The sequence below is a fragment of the Epargyreus clarus genome, unplaced genomic scaffold, assembly GCF_041222505.1.
Source record: "Epargyreus clarus isolate Ecla_fem2 unplaced genomic scaffold, WU_Ecla_fem_2.2 ptg000035l, whole genome shotgun sequence".
Lineage (NCBI taxonomy): Eukaryota > Metazoa > Arthropoda > Insecta > Lepidoptera > Hesperiidae > Epargyreus > Epargyreus clarus.
In genome coordinates this window covers 8,214,717-8,240,721 of record NW_027332240.1, presented here as the reverse complement: position 1 = coordinate 8,240,721, position 26,005 = coordinate 8,214,717, and the positions used below count along the sequence as shown (strand labels likewise).

General features: G+C 38.5%; 1 protein-coding gene across 1 annotated transcript in view; it reads left to right on the top strand.

Moving 5' to 3' along the window:
* The window catches only part of LOC140756411 (centrosomal protein of 104 kDa), a 28,993-nt gene extending 4,740 nt beyond the window's left edge, over positions 1 to 24,253 (top strand). The window contains exons 2-20 of the mRNA XM_073091907.1: positions 2,374 to 2,532; positions 3,437 to 3,572; positions 3,826 to 3,913; positions 4,175 to 4,361; positions 4,766 to 4,977; positions 5,242 to 5,427; positions 5,723 to 5,960; positions 6,366 to 6,456; positions 6,817 to 6,964; positions 7,569 to 7,795; positions 8,308 to 8,445; positions 8,879 to 9,010; positions 9,973 to 10,186; positions 10,603 to 11,004; positions 11,279 to 11,696; positions 11,837 to 11,936; positions 12,266 to 12,405; positions 21,734 to 21,829; positions 22,428 to 24,253. Coding sequence (XP_072948008.1) covers positions 2,374 to 2,532; positions 3,437 to 3,572; positions 3,826 to 3,913; positions 4,175 to 4,361; positions 4,766 to 4,977; positions 5,242 to 5,427; positions 5,723 to 5,960; positions 6,366 to 6,456; positions 6,817 to 6,964; positions 7,569 to 7,795; positions 8,308 to 8,445; positions 8,879 to 9,010; positions 9,973 to 10,186; positions 10,603 to 11,004; positions 11,279 to 11,696; positions 11,837 to 11,936; positions 12,266 to 12,405; positions 21,734 to 21,829; positions 22,428 to 22,546 — 3,431 coding nt within the window. The 3' untranslated portion in view covers positions 22,547 to 24,253. The remainder of the gene's footprint in view (positions 1 to 2,373; positions 2,533 to 3,436; positions 3,573 to 3,825; positions 3,914 to 4,174; positions 4,362 to 4,765; positions 4,978 to 5,241; positions 5,428 to 5,722; positions 5,961 to 6,365; positions 6,457 to 6,816; positions 6,965 to 7,568; positions 7,796 to 8,307; positions 8,446 to 8,878; positions 9,011 to 9,972; positions 10,187 to 10,602; positions 11,005 to 11,278; positions 11,697 to 11,836; positions 11,937 to 12,265; positions 12,406 to 21,733; positions 21,830 to 22,427) is intronic.
* Positions 24,254 to 26,005: the final 1,752 nt, after the last annotated feature.

The window sequence follows — 26,005 nt, the reverse complement described above, 5'->3', positions numbered from 1 at the left end:
ATGAACGAGGTTTAATACCGGTATACATTTCAGCCTTCGTTTCAGCCGCAGACAGTTCATTATTAGTTTACAGTTTTTACTTTCAGTTTGTTACTTTTACACGAAACCTATTTTAATTTTGTTCAGTGGTTTTTCATAAGTACTTTATTTGGACTGTAGAGGAGTGTGTAGGCATTGTGAATAGAGTTGTAACAAGTTGTAAAGTAGAAAACAATCGTCGTTAAGTAGTTAGAGTTAATCTTAATACTGAAAGTATTGATTAATCAATACTGAAAGTATTGATTATAAAGTTGAAATAAAGAGAAAATTATTTCAATGGAGTTCCAAAAGGAAATTAAGTCGGCGTACAAAATAAACGACTTCCTGTTTTGAAAAATATTTTCTCGCTCATGCCAAGGGGGCTTGGACCCCTAAAATGGTAATAAGTAGAATCAAATTTCCATGTACTTTGGTATCAGACCTATAATGTATTTGCTTTGAAATCACAAACAACTTATCAAACCTACAAACATAGGATATACATATTTATAAATAAAGTAGCTTTTACGCGCGGACTCGCTTGCGTTTAGATTTTTTTTATTAATCCTTGGGAACGGTACTTTTTTGGGATAAAACGTACTCTATGTCCTTTCCTGAATCCCTGGTAACTCGTGTACAAATTTTAAGCCTCAATTCTGTAGTAGAAGTAAGTAAGGCGTAAAAGTTTAGCAACAAACATACAAGCAAACTCGCATTCGAATTCATAATATTAAAGTTATGATTAAGGTAGAGCACACACTTTCTACACTTTACGCCCCACACTTACGCCCCACACTAGGATTCCCTGTGTCGTGGGTGCCATGGACACACACACATACACAAATACACAAACACCCAGACCCAGAAACACAATTCTAAATTTGATGAATTTAGAATTGTCTATTAGAATTCAGATGTCTGTCTGGCCGGGGGTCGAACCCGGGACCCTCTGCGTGTCAGACCGGTATGGTGACCGCTCCGCCACGCGGAGTGCCTACTCCACAGTTATAGTAACTAACTACTTTCTGTAATTTATATTCGCCCCGCGACGCTTCAATCTCATTTGTGGACGGGAAATTCAAAATCCGCTGATGAGGCAAAATTTAATAACTTGAGTGGGATGAGGTAAGAAGTGGCAATTCTCCAAAAACGTATAAAATGTTAAGTAATTAGGGTTACTGTGTTTCTTTTTGAAAAGTATTTAAGTACGCAATCCAAATTTGTTGTATATGTTAACTCGGCATATTGGACTGACTACCCACCCAGTTATTACTACCACTACCGCCATAATTAAGTACGTTGTTAAGCGTTGCTGTGTTTCAAATTGAACAGTTTTTGGGGTGAAACATCAAATTAGCCAACGAGCATGTGCCTAAGTGACCGTTCTCGCCCATGGACTATTGTAACCAATTCCATACAGAACAGGCGTTCTTCCTGTATCTTGTGATTTGTATCTTTATCTGTTTCTGTTGCAAGATTTGAGGTCTAAGGTACGCCTCAAATGTAAAAAAGCCGGCAACCAGACCATTTCAATAAAACGCAGACCTGTTTCACGAAAGATTTTTGAAGATAACAGAATCCTTTTGCTTCGACTCCGGATGCATCATTTCTAGGTACATCTATTTCTGCCTAATAACAGCAGTCTTAAGCGTTGTTGCGTTCTGGTTTGCAGGGTGTGGTAGGGGAGATACGTATTCGTTCCAACCATAGCTCCAACTTAGTACATAGTGGTAGAGAGTTCGGGACCGCGGCAGATATATTATGTGCTATTTGCTAATAGGCATAGGCATGGGTACGCTTACCCGTGGTCCTGACAAAAAGCGTCCAGAGGCGGCAGCAATTGTAAAAATATAAAAGGGGTCGTTCAAGTATTACGTAAGCGCTTTTAGGGGGGCGGGGGATCTTTGCTTTGCTTATTTTGGATGACATTGGGGGTAGGGGATTCTAGATAATGATTACGTTATCGGTAGTTTGTTACTCGTTTACACGAATGGCAACCCTCACATTGTCTTTACTTGAAAGCGAAACGCATTTTCGGGGATTCCCGCAAATCATGCATACGTATATTAGGCATTTTTAAAATTGTAATTATAACATTATAATTATAATATAAAAAAAAACAATACATTAATAGAAAATGTTTACGTAAGCATGGGGGAGAGAGTAAGAGCTTTTCTTACTTTTGCTGACAAGGGGGATGGGGGGGGGGTAAATAATTGTAATAAATCTGCTTACGTAATACTTGAACGGCCCCAAAGTAAAAAATAGAAGATTCACCCGGCACCCTTCAACCAAACTGCTACACAACAGAAATAAGCTATAAGACTAGAACATACTAAGGTACCTCGGTTCCAGGTGAGGACAGCTCGTACCCAGCATGCGAGCTGAACGCGCAAGGCCCGGCGGCGCGCGGCTGGCGCAGCGCGGGCGCGCCGCCCCACGAGCTGCTGCTGCGGCTCGCTTGCGTCACCAGCTTGCACAAACTCCAGCTGTTAGCTCACCACCAGCTTATACGTGAGTTGAGAACTGAACATTAGATGGCTAGGATCGAGTCCTTTTGCAGATTTTTAGTACATCTATAATAAAAATCGTTTGCAAAATTCATAAATAACAAATAAAAGCTTGTAAAAATAACTAATTTGTAGCTAACTACTCGTATTATAACTTTACGATTAATATTAATAAATGATTATCATGATTTGTAGTACCATACCGAAATAGTAATTATTATTTTTATTAAGTATTTATTCATATACATATGTATAACTTATATTTCATTATTTACATTACTAAGCTAATTTATAAAAAATGTATAAAACCATATATAAAATAGTACATTACGATACGCGTGGCCAAAGTAGCCTATTATTGCACGGCGTGAAGTTAGCGCCCGAGCGCAGCGAGGGTGCTAAACGCCGTATTTTAGTACACCGCCATAGTATACGCGTATACGCCCATATTTTTGGTATACCCTACTTTGACGTGCAGCGAAAATATACAATTCAAAGACACAATAAACTCGATACTGTTACACTTGCAGTAATGCTATTGCTTAGGATAATAATATACACAATGGCAAAAACATTTATAAATACATCCAAAATAAAATATTAACATAATTATTGCTTTAAACAAAATAATGCTTACTCACTTTTAATTTTCAAATGACATTTAAGAGTATGAAACGTTCATAGCGATGTTTATTTTTTACAAGTGCGAGGGTAGTGTATTGATATTCGCACGGTGTAAAAATCGGCTACTTTGGTCACGGAAACGCGTGGCTAAAATGCGGGTTTAGGTCACAGAGTGCTATAAAATATAATAAATACCTATAGTAAAAAGTTCTATAAAATTGCACTTCGTTGTAGTAATATTCAAGGCTAATCAGTTTTAGCAATAAATATGGAACATTTTCCAGCGGCTTGCGTGGAAGTGCTGGTCTCGGGCGGGCTGGTGTCGGAAGGCGCGGCCACGCCCTGCGGCGCCACGTACACCAGCGTGGGGCGCGTCACCCTCGCCAGGCCCGCACCACAGGCACGGACCAGAGAACTGAGGTACAAGCATCCTAAACACTCTGTTTTACACTATGTTTTTAACTGCCATTTTGACAGTTATACCACCCTATTGTTACACCACTGGTGGGCTGCTGTATTTTTATTTTGAATCTATGTTTTTGGAAGATACACTTAAGTCCGTACTGAATTAATTTATCAGACCAGCTTCGGTATGAAAAACTGAGGTACCTTCAAGCTTAGTTGTACTTTTATGCAACTACAATATTGATAATACTTACAATATTTCTTTCAGATCGGCTGCCCTCCCAGAACCAACCATTGCTAGATTCGTGAAGCTCAAAATATCCGGCCCTCATCCACCTGCGAAAGAAGATGATCAGGTAATATTAATCAAAAAGCACCAAATGTTTACGTGAATTACGTTGTTCTTTGATAAAAACGTTCAAAACTTTTTCTGAACTTATGTTTAGGAATGTACTTACCGTATACACAAGGCCTATGAAAGATCCCTTTCAAACCCCTTCCTTGGTGATTGGTTGGCGACGAAAGCAGACCGCTGGGCACTGGACACTCTTCACAAAACGGCAATGGTCCAGGATTTCTACCACATTTTATTTTGCTCATGTCTTGTTCCACTTCAGGTTGCCCTTATGGCAGTGAACGTCCTCGGAGATGAAATTGAAGATGAAGCGAAATGTTCCCCGATAGTCTTGAAGAACGAGCCGTGCTACTCGCCATACGATGATCTGGCGTTCGTCATGTATGTAGACAATGAGATCGCTGATCTGGTGAGGAATTTAGATGAGAAGAAGAAAGCTGCTGTGGCTGGTAAGATTTAAGATCAGATTTCAAATAAAATACCCTGGAAAATTAAAAGAATATTTTTTATAAAAAAAAAATGCTGAGAAGGATCGGAGTTGTACTTATGTAAATATTTAATATTTGAATACCATGATGCAATAATCATGTGCTTTACTTAACTAAAACATTCATATTTTATCTGTACTACTTACATAAAAATATTTCTTGCATCTGTAATCAATCCCAGATAGGATTTGATATTCCTATCTGAGGTCGGCCATAGATGCGCCGCCTAGCCACATAGCCTCTGAGGACTAAGCTGGAACGCCTCGGAAAAGTATGTCTCCCTTACCACACCTTTCAAATCAAAACACCGCAGTGTTTAACATTGCAAATCCATCTTTATCTTAAACACGAACTTTTCCTTACAGATGAACGCTTCGAATACGCCCGTCGCCTAAAGTCAGCAGGCTCGGCGCTAGCAGCAGCTGGCATCAGGATCGGGAGGTGGCGGCTGCGGAAAAGAACGGCAGCGGCGAGGGATGACTTCGAGCTGGCGAGACGCATGAGGGACAGGATCGCTGACGCTCTCGCTGGTGTTAAGGAGGACCCGCAGCTTTGTCGCCTATTTGAAGATCAAGGGGTACGCTGCAATTAAAAATAAACCAGTACTCAAATGTAGGCGCCCAATTTTACTTAGTTACAATTAGATCAATTGGAGCAGACCAGACAGACAAGACATTGGGATAAGACCAATCTCTTTAAATCATCTTTCAATCTTGGAGTAAAACTCGTCGTTGGTAAAGTAAATCTCAGTAATATTTACTTATTATTGTTCTAAGGAAAAGCATTATTTTAGTACACTCCCCTGCATTGTTAGTTATTATAAACTATTTGGTCCTTCCAGCCTGATTCTCGCAACGACTCATCAATGCCCCAAGCCTACGACTTCTCGCACCATCTCTCCCCTTCAGTAGCCGCTGGTTCCATGAGCCTGGATATACCGTCCCCAGTTCCACCCATAGAACATCTCGAACCTGACGAACAAGACTTCAATGGAGTCGAATATGAAGAAGTCAGTAATATACCTACGGTGAGCTGTTACCTGACTTTTTTCGTACAGAAAGCCCAGAAGTGCCTCGAGTTGCTTTCCTTAAATTATTAAAGATGGTAGCTTGGTTTACCCTAGGTCACTACAAGAATAAAGCAAGAGACAATTAATTTATAACACGTACATAATTTTGAATATCAGAGGTCCAAACTTGGGATTCAAACCTTGCATTGATTGAGAGACTGCGTGGCAATCTCAAATAAAATCAAATCAAATTCGTTTATTATCTATCTCTAGGCTATAGCTGCTTTTAAAATTTGCGTTGATTTCTTTTCAGTCACCCGTCCACACAGTACAAGAAGAGATTCAACTTGAGTCACAACCAACACAAACCATCCAACCAGTTCAGCAACCGATCCAGCCAATCCAACAACCGATCCAAACAATCCAGCAGCATATCCAACCCATTCAACAAATGCAAGAAGAGAAAACAGACGCACAAAAGAAGGAAGAAGAAGAATTGAGGAAGGAGACTGATAGTCCTCGCAGAAGCATCACTCCAAACGCTGCAAATGGTGAGCTGGAAACATAAACTTATTAGCAGAAAATTGAGATAAAATTTACTTTATTGCAACCGTAAATTATGATGAATAAATACATATAACTATAAAAGCTATTCTAAACCAAGTAGAAATTAAAAGTAGTTTAAAACATATTTGGGGAAAAAACAATATTTAGGTATTAAGATACTTAGACTATAATCAAAACCTCATACAAATTGGATGAGTAGTTTTTGAGGAAATCGCGAGACATACAAATATACATACATACATAACGGTCGAAATGAGAACATCCTTTTTGTAAGTCGGTTAAAACAAGTAATATATTATGTACCTTTTAGCTCGTCTGAACAAGAAGTAATCTGAAGCAATGGAAAAGAATGTAGAATAGCTGATATGAATTTTCGTGATGCTTTATAGGTGGCACGTTAGTCAGACGAAGAAACAAAAGCGCTGGTCCCAGGTCTACTTTTGAAGCTTATGAAGAACGTTTATTACCCGCTCTGAGGCAGTAAGTATTAAAACCTTCTAATGATTTCATTCAGTATGTTTATAATTTGACTCTAAAGTAACTTTTCTACAATGATACAATGCTTATGGAATATTTAATAATTCCACGAACTTTTCAGTCGCTATCTATTTATTCCTCTAATTTTCTTTCTTTCTCCTTCTTTTTTATTATCCTCGTCTTACATTTTCATTGACATGAATAGACCCATTATTTATTGTATCATTATTACCAATTTTCTTTTCTCATCCTATACCACTGCAGTTTGGTATTGTGTTTTGTTACAATTTGCAAATTGCAGACTTTTTTCTGCACTACTTTTTGTTATTATGAATATGTCTATATTGCTTTTATATTGCTCAGTTCTCATACTAACGAGTACCTGAGGGAGGCCAGGGAGGAAGAGTGTAGCGGTGGAAGTGCCTCATCTCATCCCAGGACTGTGCACAAGTTGAACGAGCGCGAGAGGAAGCAAGCTGCTTTGCCGATACTTATATTTGGTTATCCATTGGTAATATAAAGATTTTCTCGATCAAACATTTTTCTATTCGATAGTATCATTTACGAATTTTCTATTCAAAAATAAGGTTTTACAAAAATAAAAAATGTTCAGTTCAATTATGCTTCTCGTTTGTAGAATGTTGATGAATGAATTCTACGTCATAATTATCGTAAAATATATTGTGTAAGTAATTTTGGACTATTATTTGGTATTAGAAATTGATTATCACTTGCTAAAACGGTGAAGGAAAACATCGTGAGGAAACCTGCCTACCTGCGAGATTTATAAAAAAAATCTCAAAGGTATGTGAAGTCTACCAATGCGCACTTGGCCAGCGCGGTGGACTATGGCCTTATCCTTCTCATTCTGAGAGGAGACCCGGGCCCAGCAGTGGGACAGTAATGGGTTGATGATGATGATGATGATGATGATTTTTGGACTAACAAGTTTTAAAAAATGCTGAAAGTTAGGTAAATGAGTTGATTGGTTCAATTTTGAGTTTTAATTTCCTCTTAAATTTAAAAGAGATGATTTAAAATTGGTCTTACTTAGTTCCTTGTATATTCACACCACACTTCTAATTCAGACAGTTTTCGTTCAATCCATAACCCAGGTAGAAAAGTTCTACTCCAAGAACTACCTCGATAAGGAAGAAGGCTTAGCCCGCCTCCGCTCAGAACTGACGAGTCCATCCAACGGCAGCACCAAAACATCTCCCAACAAGACCGCGAGAGCCGCTGCTACCTTGCTGCAACGGACGCTCAGGGATAAAGTCTTCTCTGTGTACAGCCAGGCTAATGAGGTGGTTCGAGTGCTGTTTAAGGACTTCGTGCCTGACAGGTATCTGTTTTACAATATCTTTAGATACGAGATATAACTTACGTTTTAGTAAGATGTAGATTATTGTAGATGTAATTGGAGATGGAGATGTAGATAGTAGATGTAAGCAACTTAAAGTTAGACTCCTGGCCAAAAATTCAAATATCACCAGTCATAATTTTCTACAGGAGTAATGTCTAAGGTTGATCAATGGTCATGAATACCGTGCAATTAAGGGACTGAAGACAAAATTGGGACGCCTCGTAAGCGAACAGCAAATCGTCAACTTTAAGCAAATGTGATTTACTTCTTATTTCTTTGATCACACTCATCGAACATTCTGAAGCATCTACTCGTAGACATGCAACTAAGTACTTTGACTATACGAATAACAAAAAATATAATCGACTTCTATGTCACTACTATGAAATAAATGTAGGTTTAGTTCATAATTCTGAAGTCGGCGCTACATAGTTCGTTGGATAACGGCGTAAACAACGTGTCCAATATGAGCCATCCAAAATGTGTTCCAGGGTGTGTGCAGCAGAAGTGGGGCGTTGTGTGGAGCGTTTGCTGCCAGAGTTGTTGCGAGCGTGCGGCGACCCCGCCCCGCGGGTACACTCCACCGCGCAACACACCGTGCTTACTGTCGCTGACTGTCCTCATGTCAGGTTAGTTTATTTTCATTGTTGTTGACGCTATCGACATCGCTATTGTCATTATCATCATCGACAACCTCATTGCAGGGCACTTGCAACATACGAGTAAAATGCTGAGATATTTCTCATTTATTGATCACCATCTTTATCGTCATCTCCATAAACATTAACCATTTGTATTCTATTGTTGGACATGGCATCAGTAACTGTATCAACATTATCATAGATTTGAAAAATGGAAAAGGTAACCTCAATCTAAGGTTAAGGACGGTGGATATAAAAAATAAACCTAACCAAAAGCAGATGTATGTAGTGCCCCATAATTATTTTACGTCTATGACAATACTCATGGAATTTGGGGTTTGTCGAAATTGATACACTACAATACACTATAAACCTCAAGATTATTGATAAATGTAATTTAATTTCTTTAACAAACTTCCAGATCCCTCCATATAATACCACAACAGTTAGTGCGGCCAGTTGCGGCTTCCATGCATCCTCGCCTCGCGCTCAGCCGTCTTCAAATGTTAGAACAGCTGATCCTTAGCCATGGAATATCAACGGACAAAAATAGGTAATTTCACATTTTTGTGTATGTAATCTACTTACTTGGGTATAATACACAGACCTGTCTGTGGTTTTATATTATAAGGCACCAACACATACATTTATAACTTTGAGCAGTATATATTTCCGCAGGGGTGTTGTAGGTATTGTAGGATATCTAGACGAATGGTATACAATATTTAGCAATAGAGTGGTACTTAGGCTTTAGATAAGAATTTATAATTTCATTCAAGATTGGGTCTTGAAAAAAACTTTGAAAATTCCTTAAGGACCAGTGGTCATAAGACTAAATTGCCATGGCGTAGGTTTACTACACTAAGTTACTGGAATACATTTCAATGCATCTAACACAGACGGAACATGAATTATATTGTCCTAGCAATTATTGTAGCAATAAAATTCCAGAAACTTCTACTAACCTTGCATTTTAATCCACAAAATCCCCCAGCGGCCTAACCGTCCGTCGGCGTCACTTAGCTTACCCGGCAAGTATTAATCCACAAAATCCCCCAGCGGTCTAACCGTCCGTCGGCGTCACGTAGCTTACCCTGCAAGTATTAACCCACAAAATCCCCCAGCGGCCTAACCGTCCGTCGGCGTCACTTAGCTTACCCCGCAAGTATTAATCCACAAAATCCCCCAGCGGTCTAACCGTCCGTCGGCGTGACTTAGCTTACCCCGCAAGCATTAATCCACAAAATCCCCCAGCGGTCTAACCGTCCGTCGGCGTCACTTAGCTTACCCCGCAAGTATTAATCCACAAAATCCCCCAGCGGTCTAACCGTCCGTCGGCGTGACTTAGCTTACCCCGCAAGCATTAATCCACAAAATCCCCCAGCGGTCTAACCGTCCGTCGGCGTCACTTAGCTTACCCCGCAAGTATTAATCCACAAAATCCCCCAACGGCCTGTCCGTCGACATCATTTAACTTTGTTACCTCACAAGTAATAATCGAAAAAATCTCCACAGCGGCCTAACTGTCCGTCGTTTAGCGGAGTGTGGAGCAGCAGGTGCGCAGCACGCAGCAGGGTCGGTGCGGGCAGCAGCTGAACGGATACTGTTAGCGGCGTATGCCAGGTCACCTCGTGTGGTGCGAGCTCAACTGCCGCCAGACGACGCTGTCACCAGGCGTAACCTCATCTACCGGCATTTGTTCCAGCAGTTCGACAGGATTGATATGCAGGTTAGTGTGGCCTCGAAGGTGCTGTTCAAGTAAGTGAAACAATTAGAGAGGATTCTTTCGAGTAATTAAGTGTAGAATTAAGATTGGAATGAAATATAAACGGTTATAGTACTTACTCCACCTAAGGAATACACCATAAGGAGACGTATAAAATAACAAAGACAATGAATGAAATATAACAATTAGTCTTAGTCCTCAGTGGTAGCGGCGCATTTGTGGCTGACCTCAGGTAGGAATATCTTACCCTTTCTGGGGTTGATTACAGATGTCCATGGGCGGCAGTAAGCACTTACCATCAGGTGGACTATATGCTCGTCTGCTACTCATATATTATAAAAAAATATGAAGAAATGGTACCTAATATCATTTTGTTATGCCAACTACTACATACTTATTTACATTATTCCTTTTTGTAGAAAATGTTAAACCAAGCGCCAACAGAAGAACAACTTCTCAACGGCGCTGATCAGTCAATGGCGGATTCCACTCTTGAAGCCAGCACTACCCAATCAACTCGCAGCGGCACCACAGTCAGCGGAATGACCACTTCCCTAGGCATGACGTCATCACTAGGAGCAACATCGTCATATAGCTTGAAGTCGAGCGCCAGTGGTGCAACTCTAGCGCCATCTAGCTTAAGTGGAAGCTTCACGACGTCTAGGACTAAGAGTAGCCTGAAGAAGTCTCCAACGAAGAAGTATACTCCTAGTAAAACTACGAAGGATTTCTCTAATTACCCTGGATATAACAAATTGAGGCTTGATAGTGCTGTTAGTCCAAAACATTCGCCGAGGTCTTCTGTCGTGGGAAACGAGAAGGTAACAATATCTTCACCAAGAGTACGTTTAGTTAGCTTTAAATTGTAAGTTTCAATTTCTAATATTCTTTTGCATATACTTAAACTATTATATTTACTGTATCACAAACGATTTTTTTCTTGCTTTTGTTTCACGATTTCGTTTTATTAAAGGAGTTCATTTTATCACATGTATGTATATTTTTAATTGCTTGTTCTTTCAATTTTATTTTTTACTAATGAATGACTACTTGAGCTTTTTTCCGAAGATTTTTCATTATTAATCTATCTTCCAGGTTCATTTCCAAGAAAGTAAAAACGATGAAGTCGTGTACCGTCGCACCAGTCGCAATATGGAGAATCGTCATTCAATGATCCACTACGACCATGATCCATCCAAACCCCAGCTAAAAGAACGCCCAGTTACCGTTTACGAACCCCTACACTTGGAATATAGGGACTCCCCAACACTTGGATCCCCGAAGAATTCTAAGAATGACATCCGAAGCATGGATTCCTTGCCCATGGACTCTCCTCAACTATCCAGAAATGATATAAGGAGTGATTCGGATTGTAGAAGTCTAGATTCCCCGAAGGTTAAGGCTGATTATTTCAGAGAAAGCGCTCTGGAGTCACCAAAGTTAGTAGCGGGGTTAAGGAACTTGCACCTGGATGAGAGCAGTCAGATGGATGAAAGTGGATATTATAGTCCAGGTGAGAACAACTTAGGGTAAAATTTTACTTTAACTTTAGAACTAAGTGGTATTACTAAGAAAGCTGGTTCCTAGCTCGGTACCTTATTTAATGTAAAGTCTGCAAGATGTAAAACTTCAAAGGGGACAATATGATTTCAGGGAGAAGACAGCAAGTGAACACCAACGATCAGCAGTTCGATAACTACGACGTGGGAGGAGTAGACGCTAGCAGCGAAACTACACCGGAGCCAGTTTGCAAGTGAGCGTTTTTAACTCATTTTAGGATTTCTTAATCAAATTATTTGCGGTTTACCGTTACCTGCCTCTATGCTAACTTATATCTAATGCAAACAACTTAAGTCCTATGCATTTCGTTATAAAAAATGTACTTACACAAAACAGCGTGCATTACTCTGTACTTAAGTGACATTGCAATTTACTTTACAGGACTGCATAATTTTAAATACATAACGCGATATATCTCGCAATTATTATTAACTTATAGCGTGCTATATCTAACAGTTTTTGCGCGCTATATACAGCAGTTATAGCACGCTATATAGTGTCTAAAATAGGCGTGGTTTACAGCACGTCGTGCACATGGTGCGGTCGTCGCGTACGTGCGGCTGCACTCGAAGCGCACTACTGGCGGCGCTGCGTGTTGCTCGCGCGCTGTCCGCACTGCCGCCTCGCGCTGGAGGCGAGAGCGCTGCATGCTCATCTCCTAGGTAACATACCAGCCTGGTAGTATTTGCTGGGTATATCAGCACCTGTTACAGTAAGTTGTGTATGTGGTGAGGACGACGTGTGTGACGTTGTGCAACGCTGGAGGCGCACTACTGGCGACCAGTGTTGGCAACAGTGTTGGCAACCTGGGAGATGGCGCTGATCGTACCAGGGGCGTAAAATTATCGTATCTGCCGAAAAATTATCGTACATGTTCAAATTTTTATAAGAACGCGTTAGTTATTAATGAAAATAGATATTTATCATAAATTTATATTGCACTCGACCGCCCGACCGGCCCGACACGTCATTTTTCGAGTTTTATGATTTTCACATGGGTGCACCGCGCACCCGGGCGCGATGCACGCGTGAGGGATGAATACTTCCACTTGCTGTTTTGTTTTGATTACGTCCCGTTCCAGTGATTTGGAATTGAGAGAAGAGAATCACTCGAGAGTTACTAAATTTATTCCTTTTTCTCAATAATACTTCTCTTACATAAATAGTATAAAATGTCTTGCTTGCGAACAGAGGATTTAAACATATAAGAATCTGCAAGTTCTTTAACGTTTATGAGATTTGGGTTTAGGAACTTGTATAAGCAAATTTGTTAGGATATTTAGCGATCGTACTTGTACACATCGTCACTGCACACGCCTTGTAATTTGAAATTCTTGCAATTGTACTAATAAAAGTTAAATAATTCCCAAGATTTCCCCTGAAGTATGTGTAGCGTCGAAGTTTATTTCTATATTTTCAATGTGTTGACGTCACGCTACGAAATGACACTTGACCGCCTGTTTTGGCGTAATGTTCCGTTTACCGTAATAAAAATATATTTTTTATTAATAAATAGCCCTTTTTTCGAAAAAATTATCAATAAAAGGCATATATAATACGTATATGAATTCATTAAAACAGTTTCCCAAAAAGTGTCAAGTAGCCAATTATCGTACATTTGCGTACGATAATGACTCGCAATCGTACATCGTACGGTGGTATCAAATTATCGTACATGTACGATAATTATCGTACGGTTGCCAACACTGGTTGGCAACCTGGGAGATGGCGCTGATCGTACCAGGGGCGTAAAATTATCGTATCTGCCGAAAAATTATCGTACATTTCATAAGAACGCGTTAGTTATTAATGAAAATAGATATTTATCATAAATTTATATTGCACTCGACCGCCCGACCGGCCCGACACGTCATTTTTCGAGTTTTATGATTTTCACATGGGTGCACCGCGCACCCGTGCGCGATGCACGCGTGAGGGATGGCGCGAAAATTTGTGCGATTCAAAAATGTTACGAAAATTAAATGGCTTCAAAGTTAATCAAACAATTATTAAATTTATTTATGCATACTTACAGTGACAGAATATGTATTTATGTATCGAAGTTTATTTCTATATTTTCAATGTGTTGACGTCACGCTACGAAATGACACTTGACCGCCTGTTTTGGCGTAACGTTCCGTTTACCGTAATAAAAATATATTTTTTATTAATAAATAGCCCTTTTTTCGAAAAAATGATCAAAAAATGATGTGGTGAATTCGTCTCGAAGACCAAAAATGTTATGCATTCGGCTCCGAGACCGAAAATATTAAGATTTCCGCGGCCGTTAGAACAAATAAGGAACCGAATGTTCCTCTCTTCGATGGACAGGATGACCGTGTCCCGAAGAAGGTTAAGTGGACTGTATATACGAAAATAAGATGCAAAGTGCTATAAGGTCACGCACTCACCTGCTGCTGATGGGCGCAGCCTCTTGTACTAGGTATAAGGCACCTTCAACTCACCCTAAGCTCGAGCTAGCTAGTCTTACCTTCGGAATGGTCTACCGGTTACCTATACCTTCTTCCTCTTCTCACGTGGCGTCGATCTTACAGCACGTTGCACCGCGAACAATGAAGTTAACGCGAATTTGAAGGAAACGCTACGAATACGAATAGTGGCTTCTACTTCGGAGTATAACTAAAACGACAAATATGCGCGAGCGCGACCGACGACTCCGAAGCTTCTCGAACAAGAAGAAATCCCGGTGGCGGAAGCCATCAGGCTCCCGCCACCGCGAACGACACGACGACAACGACGATTTACAACGAACGAACTATTTCAAACTATAAATCTCTATGCTTTTAATCCTACAGATTAAAATTAATACCAACGACAGATAATTAATACGTAGAACCATAGACAAAACTGAACATACCGCCCACCTAAATACTACGTATTTACGAAAACAACAAAAATTACTTAACCTACGACAAGAAAAAGTTACGTTTAAACGTAACTAGTTATACAAAGGTAGAGGACAAACTTTAATGACTGGCCTTTTATACTCGCCAGACATTGTCCTAACACTAACTACTCTACAAACACCATCCGAGCCTGGGTGTAGAGCTGTAACCCTACCTAACTTCCATTCCAATGGATTAACTGTCTCATTTACTATCAAAACCAAAGTTCCTATTTTAATTCCTGAGCTAGTTTTGTCCCATTTAGCCTTTTGTTGTAGGGTATGTAGGTATTCACGATACCACCGTCTCCAGAAGTCTTGATGCATTTTTCGGATAAGCTTCCAGCGCTGGGTGACAGGTATAACCTGTTCGACTAGATTTTCTTCGGGAAGCATCGACAAGGGTTCTAAAGTTAAGAAATGTCCCGGCGTTAAAGCAACGAGATCATTCGCATCAGAACTGAGAGGGGTTAAAGGTCGGGAGTTGAGCATCGCCTCTATCTGAGCCAAGACAGTATAGAACTCTTCGAAAGTCAATCTTTGTTTACCAATGACACGAGAAAGGTGAGTTTTCACAGACTTAATTCCAGCTTCAGCTAGACCGTTGAAATGAGGACTGCCAGGAGGATTAAACGAGAACTTTATTTCCCGGCCTTCCGCAGCCTGCTTCATGATAGAGCCAAGGTAGTTACTAGCACCTACAAAATTTGAACTCTATATGAACCGCCTTGGTAGAGGTACAGACGAACACGCAAATGTACCCTTTATACGTCCTCACACCACGTCCACGACTAAGAGCAATGTCGAATGGTCCCCCGTAATCGACAGCTACACTAGAAAAAGGCTTGATTTGAGACACACGAAACGAAGGTAAATTCCCCATCAAAGGAACTGACGTAGGTTTTGGATTAACACGAAAACACCTTATACACCCAGAGACTACGGAGTGAATAGCCCGTTTGGGCGACAGAATCCAAAAATCTTGCGAAAGTAAATTTTGTAGAGTTTGAGCACCAGGATGCATGGATTTCTTATGGTACTCATCGATAATAAGAAATGTTAATCTATGATTACGAGGCAAAAGAATAGGATGTCTAACGGTAAACTCTACATTAGCGTTAGCTAACCGACCGCCCACCCTCAAAATACCCGCGTCATCAACGAAAGGAGACAATTTACGCAGGGCTTTGGGAAGCGAATTAGGCGAACCTTTACTTAGACAATCCAATTCAAACGAAAACGACTCTACTTGTGCTTGCTTTATGAGCAACTCAAAAGCTTGACGTAGCTCACAAGGCTGTAATGCACCGACAAATTTATTTTTATAATTTCTCAAATTATGAGCGAAACGAAAACAAAATGACAAAACACGCTTTACTTTCGAAAGCGACGAAAAACGATTTAACAAATCGCTAACGAGATTCACCTTTTCCGGTGACAGAAGGCTAAGAATCCTTTGTTCTTCTGCGATAGAGTCTGTGTCTTGTTCTACCGATAATGAAGAAGGCCAATTATTCTCTGGCTCTACAAGCCATGAAGGGCCCTTCCACCAAATGGAACAGTCAACGAGGTCAGCTGGAAGCGTACCACGAGAACCAATATCAGCAGCATTCGAACTAGAGCTCACGTGACGCCAATGTTCAGGAGCTACTCTATTCTGAATGTGGCTGACTCTATTCGCCACAAACGTTTTCCACTTGGATGGACAAGATTTAATCCAAGCCAAAGTGACAGTAGAGTCAGACCATGCGTAAAGTTCTTGAACTGCATGAAATGGTTTTAATGCCTCTACCACTGATTCCATTAAAGTAGATAACAAGACAGCAGCTAAAAGTTCCAATCTTGGAATCGACAATTTTCGCAAAGGCGCGACTTTCGACTTTGCGCAACAAAAATGAACGGATGTAGAGCCATCCACCTCAACGACACGAAAGAATGTGACAGCACAATAGCCACGTTCTGAAGCGTCACAGAAGCCATGCAACTGTAACGACACGAAAGAATTTACCATACGCCGAGGAATGGTAATCGAAACTAACGACGACAATTGAGACTTAAATCGCAACCACTCGTGTGCAATGTGAGGTGGCACATTATCGTCCCATGAAGCTCCCGAAGTCCAAAGAAGTTGCATAAGATATTTAGCATAAAACGTAATCGGCGCTAGAAATCCCAAAGGGTCATAAATCCGCGCAATATGGGAGAGTATGGTACGTTTGGTGCACCTAGAATCATCGGGGTTGACGACACGAAATCTAAAATCATCCGATTGCGGATGCCATAAAAGTCCCAAAATTTTTAAGGAGAGGTCTGACATCTCTTCGAAATGTTTAAATTCTTCTGAGTATAAGTCAGAAGATGGAAGATCAACGAAAAACTCACTACAATTAGATGTCCACTTTCTTAAATGGAAACCACCAGACGACAAAATTTTGGTGAGTTCCGAGCGCAATTGTAGAGCTTGCTCTACCGAGTCAGCGCCCGACACGATATCATCGACATAAATGTCTCTACTAAGAACTGTAGAAGCAGCCGGAAGTTCTTGGGTAGAGTCTTCTGCTAGTTGAGCGATCGCACGAAGAGCCTGAAACGGTGCAGATGATACGCCATAAGTGACCGTGCGAAGCCTATAGTCACGTATAGGACCGTCAGCAGATGGGCGCCACAGAATGCGTAGGTACTCGGTGTCATCTCTACAAACCAAGATTTGTCTATACATCTGTTTGACGTCACCAGTAAAAACGACAGCATGCCAACGGAACCGAATAAGTAAATCGAAAATATTAGTTTGCAGTTTAGGCCCAGCAAGTAGCGTATCATTCAAAGACAATCCATTAGCATCTCTACAACTTGCATCGAACACAGTACGAAGTGGGGTGCTAACAGAATCTGGTCGCAATACTCCGTGATGAGGGATATAATAAAACTTCCCAACGCTTGAAGTCGGGGGATCCACCTGCTCCATATGACCGGCAACCTCATACTCATTCATGAACCGAACGTAGGCATCTCTAAATTCAACATTTATATTAAGTCTTCGCTCGAGAGAGAGAAATCTTTTTAAAGCAATTTCACGGGAATGTGAGAACGATGGCTTTACTGCAGGATTCATGAATGGCAGAGGCACCACAAATCTACCATCATCGTTACGACTATAATTATTAGTGAAATAATTTTCACGGGCTTGATCCTCCTTCGAAAGGATTTTACAGACAGGAGTGCAAACCTCTTCTGTTTCCCAGAATCTTTTTAAAGTGTTATCTAATTTTATATTTGATAAATAAGAGTTATCGACGAAAAAACAATCACTCTGTTTACCATTACGACAGTTGTGTGTGTGATCTACCTCACACTCACCCATTAGAATCCAACCAAATATAGTATTTAGAGCCTTTGGTTGTCCCGGCCTCCCTCGTCTCAGACCAGGTATGAGAGATGAAGCAAATATATCCGCATTCAATAGCATGTCAATAGCCCCTGGACGAGCGAAGTCTGGATCAGCCAAAGGTAAATTCCTAATATGTGACCAACCACAAAAATCAACAAAATGTGCAGGTTGGTCACTACATATCGACGACAAAACAAAAGCTTCAAACTTAAAATCGACTTTATTTGAGTTATAGGATTTTATTTCACAACATAGTGAACCACGAGACTCAGCAACAGAAGATCCGATTCCATTTATTGATTGTTTAGTGTTTTTAATACATAACCCGAGGCGCTTTGCACATGGTACCGAAATAAAGTTGCAAGCGCTTGCACAATCCAACAACACCCTTACAGGTTGAAAGTTTCCCCAACTATCTTTTATAAGAACCTTAGCTGTAGAAAACAAGATTGTACTTTTACCACCGACAGAAGTTAAAACAATATTACTCAGTTGTGCATTATTATTAATGGAACTAACAACTTCAGTATCAGGTTGGGAATTGCTATCAGCGGACGGTGTAACCGATTTTTTAAAATGTAACAATGTGTTATGTGAACACCCACATACACCACAACTTATAGGGACTCGACAAGTTTTTACCCTATGAGTTTTCGAAAAGCAACGGATACAAAGATTTTTATTTTTAATGAATTTAAATCGAGAATCTATATCTAAATTTAGAAAATTCTTACATGATGAAAGACTATGTTGGCCAGTACAAAAGTCACAAGTCACTCCCGAGACGACAAATGAGGATTTGGACTTTTTAAAGTTACTTGGTTTCGGTTCTTTTGATATTCCTACATTACTTAATATTGGGTTCGGAGTTACCTCACTTAATGCCCTAACTTGTTTCTCAACAAAATCCTGAACTTGAGTGAACTCTGGTATCTCATCTGAATTAAATTCTAATTGAAATGATTCTTTTGTGGCCCGATCTAATTTTGACCAAAATAAATGGAACAACATGAAGTTCTTATCTGGTAATCCAAACTTTTCCAAAACACTTAAATTCTCCACAAAAGTTCTATGAACACGCTCAAGTTCTACAGCTGATTTTGTTTTCACTGGCTCGCATGACAACAACTTTTGATAATAGGAGGCCGTTATATAGCGCTTCTTATCATAATATTTATTAAGTGTATTATACGCGTCTATATAATTTTCATCCGTGAGTGGAAAGTTCCTGATTAAATCATACGCTTTATTTTCGACACAAGTTAACAAGTAATGTAACTTTTCCACATTAGGAATATTTCTATTATGGATCAACGACTCAAATAATTGTTTAAAAGATAACCAATTTTCTAGCTTACCATCGAATGGCTTAATGTTAATTTTAGGCAGCTTAGCAAAACCCGAAACTACTTCTTGTTTAATCTGACGGTCACTATTTAAATGCCGCAGACGGGCCAAAACACTTCTAAATTTTGTATCAAATGATGCAGTTACACCAATTTCAGACTGGCGTTGGGCAGCACTTAATGAACGCAATAAATTTATTTGCGCTTTATGGAATTCATTTGAAAGTTCCCTAAGGTCCTCCTCAACGCAGCCTGTCATATCCGATCCCGCTATATACTCCAATCGCATCATACTGTAATCCCGGGCAATCCTATTAACGTCCCCATCACTTGCGCCACTTTCGTTGCTCCCAGTAGACATTGTCATTAATTGATATAAGTTTATAAACTTAACGAAATCGACAACAATAGCAAATAATTGCAATGTCACTGACAGCTGACTTCGACACAATTATACGTCAAAGTCTAATACAATTTGACAGTATTGACAATTTGACCAACGACAAATAAATATGGCGCAATGCAATACTGACAACCAACGACTATTAATAAAAATAGCGCAAAGATGGCGGGACCTAAGTACAACTAACAAAGTGATGAGTTGTAAAGAATCACACCCACCCTCAACATAAAATGTTAATCGACAAAACGAAAATTACGAAATTTTATAGAAATGCAATACAAAATAGCAAATCTAATACGAAATACGACACGAAACGACAAATTTAGAAGCCACTTTACGTAAATGTTCGTTCCTTTAGCGAAATACGACACGATAAAATGAATTTCAATGTTCGTTATGTTCGGTCGACGGAAAATAGCAAAAATGGTGTTTAGGACGATGGAACAATTAAGATCCGCCGAAGTGACCAAAAATGTGAAGCATACATCCGGCACGATGGCAAAAAATGTGGTGAATTCGTCTCGAAGACCAAAAATGTTATGCATTCGGCTCCGAGACCGAAAATATTAAGATTTCCGCGGCCGTTAGAACAAATAAGGAACCGAATGTTCCTCTCTTCGATGGACAGGATGACCGTGTCCCGAAGAAGGTTAAGTGGACTGTATATACGAAAATAAGATGCAAAGTGCTATAAGGTCACGCACTCACCTGCTGCTGATGGGCGCAGCCTCTTGTACTAGGTATAAGGCACCTTCAACTCACCCTAAGCTCGAGCTAGCTAGTCTTACCTTCGGAATGGTCTACCGGTTACCTATACCTTCTTCCTCTTCTCACGTGGCGTCGATCTTACAGCACGTTGCACCGCGAACAATGAAGTTAACGCGAATTTGAAGGAAACGCTACGAATACGAATAGTGGCTTCTACTTCGGAGTATAACTAAAACGACAAATATGCGCGAGCGCGACCGACGACTCCGAAGCTTCTCGAACAAGAAGAAATCCCGGTGGCGGAAGCCATCAGGCTCCCGCCACCGCGAACGACACGACGACAACGACGATTTACAACGAACGAACTATTTCAAACTATAAATCTCTATGCTTTTAATCCTACAGATTAAAATTAATACCAACGACAGATAATTAATACGTAGAACCATAGACAAAACTGAACAAAAACAGTTTCCCAAAAAGTGTCAAGTAGCCAATTATCGTACATTTGCGTACGATAATGACTCGCAATCGTACATCGTACGGTGGTATTAAATTATCGTACATGTACGATAATTATCGTACGGTTGCCAACACTGCTGGCGACGCTGCGTGCTGCTCGCGCGCTTCCCGCACTGCCGCCTCGCGTTAGAAGCGAGAGCGCTGCATGCACACCTCCTGGGTAACGTACCAGCCTGGTACTGTTTGCTGGATATAGTCCGTGCCAAACTTCTAATTTGCTCTGAAGTTGATCCGCGCAGGTGTAGACAAAGAATCAATGCAATCGAACACAACGATAAGCATATACTCCGTAGCGTAGTAATAGTAAGGGCACAGACTAACGCAGCTATATAACTGTAGGCGAGAGCGGGCAGAGCTGAAACCGTCCAGCAAAAAAAGTTTAGTAGTTAGTAGATGATATGCTAAAAATGGTAGGATTTGGGAGATTATTCTCTTTTACCATAATTTGATTTATAAAGACAAAGAAAGGTCAGCAAAAAGGCCTAGAATTCGCCTAAAACGAACTAAACGGCATTTATGTCATTTTGGGCAATTTGAGGACAACGAGTCTGAGTCCTGAAAAAGAAATAAGGAAATGTCCTTTTACAATTTGGCTTAGAAAATTCCCTTAAAAATAATGTCACGTCTTAAAAATACTCACCACATAAATTTTGATTTGTAGATATATTTGATCATTTCCTTTATCATTGTTATCCATTACCCGTTTTCGAATTTACAGAGGAATGTTCTCTAAGCGAGGGACTTTGGAAGCCATGCCACAAGTGCGGCGCTGCTCTACGCACAGATGACAGCGAGTACCACGTTAATTGTATACGTAAGTGTAACAGTTACTTTCACTTCATTTTTACAATTACAATATAACGTAGGTAGGTAGGTAACGTAGGTATGATAAGAACATAAGATATGTCAGAATTAATATTATTTTATCATAGATATTTTCCCATCGCTTGAAAAATATAAATCGAAGAGAATGATAAAGTTATAGCAGCCGTTAATAGCTGCCTAAAAATTCCGGTGAAAAAATATTCTAATAAATTGTCTTCTAATATTAAAAGTAGCGTATAGTCCGCGTAAAACTGCTAGTCCGCTCAGAATATAGAAATGAATCACGTCGCCATAGCAAATTGTATGACTACACCTGCTCGGAACAACTTCAGAGCGGACTAGCAGTTTGGCGCGAACTATACCTGCACTTGAAACTTTCAATACCCGAAAAATCGGATCAAAAATATCCTAATAAATTGTGTTCTAATTTTAAATGTAGCGTAAGACGTTAAGTACAGTCAGAAACATAAATGTTATCAAACACTTTTTGCTTTGACACAAACATTCATCTTGTCGATTAAAAATAAATTCAACTATATAATTATTTTTTATTAATTCGAGTACAATTTTTGTTTTATAATTTACAGCGCTAGGCCTAGACGAATGGAAGTGTCCGTATTGCTTGACTAACGTGCTGGCGAGGGACCTGCCGTGGCAGAGGCATCTGATGCAGTGTCCGCGGAACCCACGACTGCAATTAAATTAAATCATTATAATTTGTAACACGCATTCTGATACTAATCAATTGAATTTATAACTTAATTTCGCTAAACTAAAATGATGATGATAAAGTCATAAAGATTACTAGAGAGACATTTTTTTTAATTGAACCTGCTGTAATTTAATATGGATTTTGATATTTTAAAATGTTCACTACTTACCATAATGCTAACATGATAATGTTTACGAACAATAGTTATTTAGATAAGTATGAATTGTCATATACGAGTATTAATGACTTTTTCGTATTTGTTTTTTTTCAGGTTAATGTTACACATAATATAACCCTCGTATTTCCACCAGAATACTGAATTCGGGTTGATTTGTTAGATACCGAATTTATTTTTTAATCTTTCATATATATTATAAAAATCCATTCAGTCGATATATATTAATATTTCATATATATTCATATATATCGACCATATATAATATAAAAAGAAAACAGTTTAAAGATTTTTTTTAGAAGAATGCGTGTTACAGGCAGTTACATTTTTGGAATTGTCTTATTAGTTTTACGATCTAGTTAACGTTGTTGAGTTGTTGTTTACTATAACTGTTCTTGTATACTATACGTTACATGTTCGTAGATTTCGCGTCATAGTTCTTAGGAATCAGGCTTTTCATCGAAATTAAACCCACAATTTAATTTGCCTTATCATAGCAGAACGCAAAACATTTTTAGAATAACTATTTATCGTCTAATTACTTTATATTTTTATTTTCGTTATAACTTACGTAATTAAAAATTGTAACATGACTATTAGTTATCTGTATAACGAAATTATATTTTCCTATATTATACTCGTATAACTAACTGAAACATAACTAAATTCTGCGCACGAGTTCATAATAATCTCTTTGTTGAAAAATAAATTACTCGTTCGTATATCGTATAATGAGTTATTGTAATAACTAATCTAACTAATAACTCGGCGGTAGACACGCTCATAGGCTCATACTTGTTTATGAGCAGTGTACAATCTTGTCTGTCGGTTGAATAATTATATTTTTAATAATATTCGAAAATTACAATATAAAACCATAAAGGAAAAAATATCAATAATAACTATTACGTCTAAAATGTGTCTGTCCATTTTACTATACCAATGATTTGTATTTTATAATCAAGTCACTTACATAGTTAATTATTTATATCTTAAATGTATATTTTTAACGAAAACCAATTTTACTTAATATTTTATGATCTCACAACCAACGGACAAGTTGTCAAAGCCAAGTACAGTCTTAACCAAAAATACTTTAAAATATTATAATTATAACTAAGCCTTATTTTTAATTTTAAGCGTTTTATAAACGTATAAGTTACGGTATTCTCGGTCAATTTTGGAAATTTCTTCGTCTGATTGATAAGGAAAGCACAGCTTTTAGTCCATCCTTACCGTCCAGAGCTGTTAATTCCGTCTTAGGCTACGCTCACGACTTCTATTTTAATTTAAGACTACGAAATGATTTTATTTTTCATTATTTTTAATATAGTCAACCTAAAATCCTTTGTTTTATTTTTTACCGATTAGCATTTAAGCCTTTTAGAATGAGGAATGTGAAAATTATTAAAATAAGTACTCGTATGTTTTTCGCGTGGTCAGAATAGTTTAGTAAAATAGTAGTATAGTCCGCGTAATACTGCTAGTCCACTCATTCAGTGATAGAAATAAATCGAGTCGCCTTAGAAAATCGCCTCAGAGCAGACTAGCAGTTTGGCGCGGACTATATTTTATTTCTAAATTTGTAATTTTAGCCGAATTATGATACACATAGCATAGAATAAATTTTACAGTGTATCTGGTCAAATAGCACAGAAATTATTGTTTTCCTTTTAGTTGTTTTAAATTTAGTAATAATACTTCTACTTTGTCATTTTCAAATAACAATTGCGTAGGTGGTTAGTTAAATGGATTTCATCAGTTTATATTAGTCGTAGTAGTCATTAGATATGGGTTGCATAGTGAACTTATTTTTTGTGAGTAGACAAAAGTATGTCATAGTATTATAGAGCTTAGTTTTATAGAGCTATAATTTGACAGAAATGATAAAAACATTCCTGAAATTGGATCAATATGGGAAAACTGTCTTAAGCTAACAGGAATTCTCCTAGATTTTTATCAGAAAAATAAACTGTTATACTGAAAAATATGCATGTAATGTTGAGGTGAAATGTAAAGTAGCCGTATGGTAATAATGCATTTATCTTTAACTGATTACTATTAAATATAATGAGAAATTATTCTACTTTTCCTGTTTACTTGTCACTTTTGTTATACATAGTAATGTATTTATATTAATGTAACCATTTATACTTTCCTTTAATGACTATTTCACCCGACTGCCAAGGTAGGGTTATGTTTTTAAGAATAGATGTTAGACTTTCTTTCAAAAACTCACTTTTGTAAATATTTTCACTGGATGACTGTTGAAGATTTCGCTTCCTAAGCATAATAAATCTCTCTAGTCATTGTACTTAGCAATTGTATATTTGAATCTGGTCTCATATGGAAATAGCATAAGCTTAGCATAGCCTAATTTTAAGTGAAACCACATCACCCCTGTGATATTGGGCCGAAGTATTGCGTTAAATCTGGTATATGAGTGAGGTTATTCAGTTGTCGGGTAGCTATAAGATATTTCATAGTTAGGTATAACTAGGATTCTAAGGTAAAGATGCCTATATGGATCTATGGTATAGTAAATTTAGATAATTTACCGACCGGTTTCCGTCGAATAGCTGAAGTTAGCACCACCAATCTATTGTAGACCGAAGTCATTGATTGGTGTGATAACTGACGATTGACGTTGAATGGTCGATTTTACCATGGATAGATCAATTCGTGTATGGGCATCGTGGAACTAACGTTAACTACATGCTCCCGTCTTTCCCTGTCGACTGAGGAGTGGTAACGTTAGTAGAACAAGATAAGTTAACTTTATCATTTGAACTAAGTAGGTATGTTTTCCAAAATTATTTTGCAATTTGCATTTTGTGGCATTTTTGAAGTTAGTTAAAAAAATATTGATTTCATAAGAGTTTTCATTTATTTTTAGTGTTTTTATAGTTTTTTCTTAAACCTTTTTTATAAAATAAGTATGTATGCTTAAGAACAGTAAATATCCGTATAAATAAATGATTATAAAAAGGATAGGACGCATCTTTAAATTAGGGTTAATATTCAATGCTAATAATATTTATATAACCCATTATTAATTTAGAACCTAATGGACAAAAAGGTTTTCAACATTACCTATATTTTTTTCGACTGTAAAAGTTCCAAAGACGCGTCTCTATCGGCTAATTTAGTAATCAGGAATAAGAAAATTTTTATTCTATATTATCAAAGCCAAACTGTCTACTTAACTTCCTAAAAGTTACAGAAATATATTTTTCCAGCGTAAGATTATACTCTGACGAAGTCCATTTAACTTATAT